This window comes from Zingiber officinale, chromosome 4B (assembly GCF_018446385.1).
Source record: "Zingiber officinale cultivar Zhangliang chromosome 4B, Zo_v1.1, whole genome shotgun sequence".
Lineage (NCBI taxonomy): Eukaryota > Viridiplantae > Streptophyta > Magnoliopsida > Zingiberales > Zingiberaceae > Zingiber > Zingiber officinale.
This window is the reverse complement of record NC_055993.1, coordinates 136,583,108-136,591,475: the sequence shown is the minus strand read 5'-3', so window position 1 is coordinate 136,591,475 and position 8,368 is coordinate 136,583,108. Positions and strand designations below refer to the sequence as shown.

Genomic DNA, 8,368 nt, shown 5'->3' with positions numbered 1-8,368 from the left:
TGTTGTTCCATTCTAGTCGGTCCTATCCATTCTTTTACCATTATAACGTCGGAAAATGATATTTTAGAAGACTCTCAGTTTCGCATGAAATATAGGCTGAGAAGTTGATTCTGGTCACCGAGAAGTTGAACAAGGACATGATCTTTAAAATTAAGAAATAATTAAAATCGAGAAACGGAAAGAGAAAAGATTTATTTATAAAAATTTAAAGAATTTGAATTCTATAGAAATCTTATAAATAGATGAGGAGAAGATTTTTTTATTTTATTTTTAGAATTGTACAAGTGTTTTGGAGAATTTTTATTAGTTAAAATTTATATCCAATGATTTCTAAAAGAATTCATGAAAATATATTAAAATTTTATATACCAAAATTTTTATAGAATTTTAAAAAGTTAAATTTAATACATTGATTTAAAACTCTATAAAAATTTAATTTCAATATTATTAGATTTTTATAAAATTTAGATTAAATACCCTAAATTTTTAAAATCCATAAAATATATTTAAAATAATTAAAAATTTAACATTAAATACACCCGATAATACGGGACTCGAATCGTGCAGGGCCGCATAAAATAAGTCCACAGCTAAGCATGATTCGTGCCACGTACAAACTTAATTCAACTTATCAAATACAAAAACAGAAGTGGCTTCCCATGCATCAACTATCCCAATCTGATTGAAGACAAACCAAAGAACAATCTTAGACAAGTCCCATCACATGGATCTCAAGTTATATCAATTATGCTCTCAAATCTAATCACTGTTTGGAAAAAAGACAAGGAGACAAGCCCAACACTAGTGCTGTAAGCTAAACCAAACAGTGACTCTTTCACCGTACGTAATAATAATAATAATAATAATAATAATAATAATAATAATAATATCAGTCACTCTTAATTAATAGCTTAACGATATATATACTATTAGTAGTAGGGTATCGGCGCTCCCAGTGAAGTAGACGCTTACGTGGAAGTGACGAAGCAGCAGGGCTCCCATATGAACAATCGCCGGCGACGGAGCTGGCTGCACCTCCTCACGCTGTGCAGCAGCTCGTCGCGGTTCCGGCGTTTGGAGGTGAACAGCAACACGTTGTCCAGTATTGGATGGTGGTGGCCGCCGCCGTTGCTACCGTCCAGTGGTCCGGAGTTGTAATTGTAGCCCTCCGAGACAGTGCTGGAAGCCGCCACCACCGCTGCCGCCGCCGCGGTGGAATTCATCGGCGCAGCCCCCCTTGGCCTCTCGTTCGCGGCGGCGCTGGCGCTCAGCGGCGTTCCGCCGAGGAATTTGTTGATGACGAGCGACGAGCGGTGGGTCTTCGCGGCGCCGCTCTGCTGCTGAGGCTGGGTGCTCACTTTTACCTCGACGACGGTTCCTCGGTCGACGACTTCGACCTCCTCCTCCTCTTCCTCTTCTTCTTCCGCCTCCTCCTCCTCTTCGTATTGATCCTCTGTTTTCACTATTTCCTCGTCTTGGGTTCCTACTCTGTTTCCTTCTACCTTTGCGTCGACGGTGCCAGAGTCGTCGACGGAGGCTTTAGTGAGGGAAATCACGAGACGGCCATCTGCCCGATGGGCCTGGAGATAGTTGGTGGAAGGGACGGCGACAGCCTCGACGACGAGGCGGCCGCCGACGCGGTGGGGCCGCATGTGCAGGCACGGCACGTGGCGTTGCGAGATCGACGGCAACGGCGGGGGGAACGACCTCGGCGGCGACTTCCGCCCGTGGTAGCTCACAGGCGCCAGCACCGCCTCTTCATCTCCAACACCGTTATTTCCACCTTCTGCTTCCTCGAGGCCGAAGCCGTCGATGGCGGGGGAGAACTCGTCGGAGCCGGTCTCCGAGCCGAGACTCTCCGTACATACCTCAAGGCTCTGCTGGCTCAGCGAGCTGGAAGATCGCCGGACGAGGGGGTGAACATAAGGAACCTCTGCCCGCATCTCGCCATCAGCAGCTGCCTTCCTCTTATGCGACTGGCTCAAGCTCCAGACGCCAGATCGGACGGGACGCTCCTCACTCTCGAAGTCCTCCGGCCGGCCGAAGTTTGAACAAGCAGCTGCCGGCGAGATTTGCTTCACAACAACTGACATCTTCGGCCCCCTCAACTGAGCATAGATCAAAAACAAGGTTTCCTTTTCAATCGGACTGAACAAAACTAGCTAAAGATTCAACGGCACCATTAAACTCCGTATAATCTTGACTCGTGATACCTCAAGCAAGAAAAAGAGCGGCCGGAGTCGCGAAGGAGTGCTGAGTGCTCGCCGTGCTTCTCTGGAAGTTCGGAGAGGGGGACCGTATTTGTAGGGGCGGAGGAAGCGTCGCTGAGGGCCCTCATCAATATCAACGCCATTGCTTTCGCAGTCACAACTCCGATTCTGCTTTCCAGCTTTGTATAAAGGGTATTGCTAAATGATCAGTTAATACATATGTATGGATATTTTAGTAATTTTATATGTTCATATTAATTATATGTATGTCCATACATGTATTTTTAGTTGGTCAGATTCTAACCAACAAAATTTACTCTGTATAAATTGTCGCGTTTCCTCGCCCTACGCACAAGTTGGTCTAGACGTGTGGTAAATTGAAAAGGACTCGGTATTCGTTTAAAATAATTAAATGAACCGAATCATATTAATCGAATTATTATTATTTTTAACCCGACCAAATATATTAAAATTTATCTCTAAAATTGAATAAATGAACTGATTTAAAACTAATTATTCAATCAGGTTTAATCAAAATTTAAAATTTAAAATCGAGATAATAAATTTAAATAATTGAGATATCTATCGTTCTAAAGTTACTAGGGATCATTCTAGGATAGTGTGCCATATGACTGCAATCCAAAAATATCTACTCGATAAATTATCTTTGTTCGGTTCTATGCAAGTTGAAGTTACTTAAATAATATCTTCAATTTGAACCATATAGATATATATATTTTGAAAGGAAGAAATTACTTAATAACCTCCTATCGCTAGCATGGAACCTCAAGTGTTGGCCTTGAGGTTAAATGGGAAGCGAATGAGGTCCAACCGGCAACAAAGGCGAATCCTAAGTAAAGGGTGTTGAAGATGCATGATTCAACCATGAAACATTATCATAGATTTTTTTTTCCTGAAATTTATTTAAAGGTTTTTTTTTAAAATAATAATAATAATAATGTCAATTTGACAATTATTAGCCAATTCATTTATTAATTGATAATCATTTTTGTCCCTTTAAGATAGTACGATGATTAAAATATGAAGTGTTATCATATGAGATCTTGAGGTTGAAATTCGGTACATCCGAATATATCTTTCTCACTCATGATTTATCTTCTCAGTATCGATCTAAGAAACGATTAGCGAGGACGTTGGGACGAACGGATTACTTTTTACCACATAAACTAATAACAAAAATGTCTCAAGGCACTGTTGAGTTAGCAATTACAGGACATAAATTGCTAGGCAAGGGATAGAATCAGGGTGAAATCAAGATAAATATCATTTTCATAATGGTTAATTGTAATTTTTTAATTTACCTTCTCATAAATATAAATGATAGATTGTTGTCAGACTAACCGTATCGGACCTGACAAAATTTTCTCAAGCAGTTTAATATAATTCATCCCACTAAAATATACTCAGTCCTGGCTTATTATTTAAAATTAATATAACTATTAACCTATTGAATGTGCTCAATATTATAAATAAAAATTTATGGTATATCATTTTTAAATTAACAATATTAACCACTACTAAATTGTATATATTATTAGATAAAAAAAATATAATCTATCTGTCAATTTTAGATAAAATCAATTATTTAAATAAAATCATTTATGTCTACAAAATTCATGTAACCAAATGTTATTAAAGTTCAATCCTTGAAGTACTTAAAACAAACAAAAAAAAAATGTTAGGACGTGTGAGAATTCGAGGGGAAAGCTCCACAATATTAATAATCTTGTGCCGAGACTGTCGAAGGTAACTCATCGATGAGCTAGTAAGCATCTTGATCACATCCATAGATCCTGAAGATGAACAAAAACAAACTCGAAGGATTAGAAGGGCATCAGAGATTCCTCCGGTGTTTCTACTTTGACGCTCAAATTAGAAGCAGTAGTAAGAAGAAGAATTAAAGTAAAGGGGAATCTCAAGATGATGTCTTAATTTACCTCCTTTGTATTTGACATGTCATTTTATACCTTTTTCAATGACCTTTCATCTTCTCTTATTTAATGGCACTGCATTAATTGTAACATGAAACTATCTTTGTTTTGACTTTTTACATTCAATGTGACTGTATTAAATACAGGCGGAATATTCTCCTTTGTAATTGTTTATGTCGTCTTCTCCTCTTTCCTTGCTTTAATATTATATATACTATAAACGATGATTATCATTAATGACTAATGATACGTGTTGTGAGTGACCCCAAAGATAATGTGAGGTCGATAGTCAAAATACTATGGTGGTCAAAGTTAAGGTGAGGTTGTTGGTGCAATTGACCTGGTTTCGATGTTTGACAATGCACCCAAGTCTGGTCAGTTTGACCAAGGGTGAATCCAAACAGGACTTAATGTTTGGAAGAGAGTAGTCTAATCAGGACTAGATGACTAGCAAGAAAAAGTCCTAACTAGAGGTTAGGCAAAGTGAAAGTCCTTGCGAGTGAAGTCATACCCTAGCGAGTAAAGCTAAGTAGTGGATGAAAGTCCTGGTGAGTGAAGTCAGACCCTAGTGAGTGAAGCTAGGTAGTAGAAGTCCTAGTGAGTGAAGTCGGGCCCTAGTGAGTGAAGCTAGGTGGTAGAAGTCCTGGTGAGTGAAGTCAGACCCTAGTGAGTGAAGCTAGGTGGTGAAAGTTCTGGTGAATGAAGTCAGACCCTAGTAAATGAAGCTAGGTATTGGAAGTCTTGGTGAATGAAGTCAGACCCTAGTGAGTGAAGCAAGGTGGTGGAAATCCTGGTGAGTGAAGCTGAGTCTTAGTGAGTGAAGCTAAGTGGAGGAAGTCCTGGTGAGTGAAGCCAGGCAATGGAAGTCTAGTGAGTGAAGCTAGGTAACCCTAGGGAGAGATAACCCTAGGTTATATGTGACCAACTGGTTTTCGATCGATCACGCGCGGTCGATCGGACCAACGAATCTTGAATTTTGTTAACATTATTTTACCTTATCATTTTATCTATTGTGCTAACTCAGTGTTGCAGGGAAGTTCAGCTAAGTTGACGGGCTGACCGGATAGCTGACACAAAGTTCAGACAGGTCGACGGGCTGACCGGATGTCTAGCAGGTAAGTTAAGGTAAGTCACTGGAGGGGAGTGACTTGGTGAGGACGCATTCTTAGTTAGGGAACTTAGGCGTCGATTCAACTTAGAACCATTTCGGAAATCTAAGTTGAGATCGTGACTAAATTCTGGTCTCGGTGAGATAGAATCTAATTACTACTTTAATTAATTATAATTGTGCTAACACTTTGTTCTGCAGGGTAGTATAATTTGTATTTACCTCGAACTAACATTTTCTTGCAGAAAAAAGATTTGCTGAAAAATGGTGGTCCGGGCACCCGGAAGGGATCCAGGCGCTTGGAATGCAAAATTCTATGTCAACCCAAACGTGGAGAGCATTTGTTGGTCGGGCCTATGACATAGTCCAAGTGCTCGGAAGGGATCCGGGTGCCCGGAGCACTCCTATAAAAGGAGCCTTTCACCAGAGCTTCGACAACACCTTCTTTCTGTGATTTCTCTCATGCGCACTACTTCCAAGACGCTCTTGCTAAGCTGCGAAGCTTCTCCGACAACCAACGATTCAGTCTTTATTTTCTTGTTGTCGGTAATTTCATTCTGCAAGTTCCTATACTCATTTTGTAAACATCTTTTCAAATTATTAGTGATTGTCCAACGAAAGTACTCAACGAGTGCAAGTCTTGGAGTAGGAGTCGAGGAAGGCTCCAAACCAAGTAAAATTGGTTGTGTTAGCATTGCCCTTACTTTCCTTATTTCTGTTGCGTACTCGATTTAATTTTTGAATTCTCATTATTCACCCCTCCCCTCTAGCGAACTATATGATCCAACATAGGTGACAGTCAAAGTTCGAGTATATGTATTCGAACGAACCACCTCTTAGAAGCAGGGTTTTCAGCATAAAACTCGGGTGGCCACAGAGCTGGTCAGACTTACGGGGCCCAACTCTCTACTCTTTCAATGTAAGGTTCTTAGCATAAACCTGGATGGCCCTATAGTCAGCTGGGTATACGGGGCTCAACTCCCCACTCTCTTGTACAAGTCTATCAGCATATAACCAGTCGGGCCCTAAAGATGGCCAGATACATGGGGCCTAACTCCCCACTTCTTCTGTGCAAATCCCTCAGCATATAGCTGGTCGGGCCCTAGAGTCGATCGGGCATACGGGCTTAGCTCCCCGCTTCTCCTATGCAAGTCTCTCAACATATATCTGCCTGAACATAGAGTCAGTTAGATCTCCTCAAGGAGACAACATTGCCAAGGAATTGTAACAACTTGTCAGAGAATAACAAATATTCACCAGCGCATATACCCTTATTCTGGTATATACACGCAATTGAACCTTCCTGTGCCCAGAGGAGAACTGTTGTACATACTCCATCACCCGACATATTCTGATACCAGACATTCTCTGCTGCTTCATTATTACGGAGGTTATGAGAGGTAATATAAAAGGGGGTCCTCTCCGTTGGTCAGGTACGCGAATGCATCCGAAGGCACTCAAATTCCATTGTTCTACTATTCTATTGTTCACCTTCTTCTCCATTTTGCTCAACTACTACTTTGACATGAGCGTTGGAGTGTTTGCGCCAAGAACCCCCCTCCCCATTTATCGCTCTAACGTTCTCATTGGCTCTATCTATGGTATGTGCAGGTCCACAGCTCCCAACTCAAGGCCCGTAACTCCCAGCTCGAAGTCTCTCCTCCGTAAACATTTCTAACCATATTATTGGCCCCTTTATCTACTCATCTTCTGAATGGAATCAACTAATGGCCATTAATGCCCAGTCCTGATGGGACCCACTACATATAAGATAGGATTGCTCGAGAGACTTTGTCCCAGTTGGTAGGAGTTCTCACCCCAGCCAAGGAGTTTGGCCAGCATAAGGTCCACTCGGATAGAGAATCATGCCCAAGGAAAGTGGAGAATTGGGCCCCATATATCCGACCAACTTTGGGGTCGACCAACTCGGACCTAGAGTCTGGTTGGCTAAATAGAATTGGACATCGTGAGGACTTGGCCTCTTGAAGACAAAGTATCCGCTCGGACAGTTAGTCTAGTCAGCATAAGGTTTGCTCGGACAAGGAGCCAAGTCTAGGGGAAGTGGGAAAATTACCGTAGATCTGACCACCTTTGGGGTTGACCAGCTCGAACCTAAAGTCTGGTTGGCCAAAGTGAATTGGAGATCTTGAGGACTTGACCTCTTGAAGACAAGGTATCTGACCCTACATTATTTGCCATATCACAAGTATTTCCTTCAAATCTAGTCGAAGGAGGTTGCAAGCTTAACTGACTAGACATTCATGTATTTTTGTGCTTTGCCTTAGTGTATTCGCATAGTACTTTTCTTGATTATCTACCGTTCAACACTGATTTGTGACAACCTATTTGGGTAATATTAGTCAAGTGATCGTACGACCGATTGGTTGAAATACACCCAAAAACTTGCTTGTAATTTGTTTGATCGACACTAGAATCTGGGGCTTGGACATGAGAGCATGCTCCCTTATAACTTGATCTGTCGGCACGAGAGTCTTGGAACTTGATCCATCAGTGTTTTGATAGCTCCCTCTCGAGGAGTATGAGCCTCTTTAAGGGCAATTCCTTGATGGCTCCCACTCAAGGAGGTTGAGCCTCTTTAAGGGCGAATCTCTTTGATGGCTCCCGCTTGGGAAGGTTGAGCCTCTTTAAAGGCGAATCTCTATGAAAGCTCTGACTCGGGGAGGTTGAGCCTCTTTAAGGACGAATGTCTTTGAAAGCTCTTGCTTGGAGAGGTTGAGGCTCTTTATGGGCGAATTTCTTTAAAAGCTCCCTCTCGAGGAGGTTGAATCTCTTTAAGGGAAAATCTCTTTAAAAGCTCCCGCTTGGGTAGATTGAGCCTAAGTGTAATTCTGAAAGAAGAGATTGTAATTAAATAATTTCTAACATCACGTTTATAGGTCCCTTGGCGGCCGACTAAAGGAGGGTGAATATCCCTACAAAGAAAAACGAACCTTCCTCGAACTTTATATTAACCTTAACACTTGCATAAACAAAAATAAGAGGCACAACAGATTTACTTAATTATAACCGGAGAGACTGTTAATCTAAGGAAGATGAAAGTACACTAATGTCTCCTTGAGGTGGAGAAGTCTCTTACA

General features: G+C 41.4%; 1 protein-coding gene across 1 annotated transcript; it reads right to left on the bottom strand.

Annotated features, from left to right (window-relative positions):
- Window positions 1-725: 725 nt before the first annotated feature.
- Window positions 726-2,399, bottom strand: LOC121976940 (protein FAF-like, chloroplastic). Its single transcript, XM_042529369.1, has 2 exons — window positions 2,214-2,399; window positions 726-2,108 (listed from the first exon to the last, which is right to left on the bottom strand). Exon 2 carries the CDS (start codon window positions 2,091-2,093, stop codon window positions 969-971), a length of 1,125 nt encoding a protein of 374 aa, XP_042385303.1. The 5' UTR covers window positions 2,094-2,108; window positions 2,214-2,399; the 3' UTR covers window positions 726-968.
- Window positions 2,400-8,368: the final 5,969 nt, after the last annotated feature.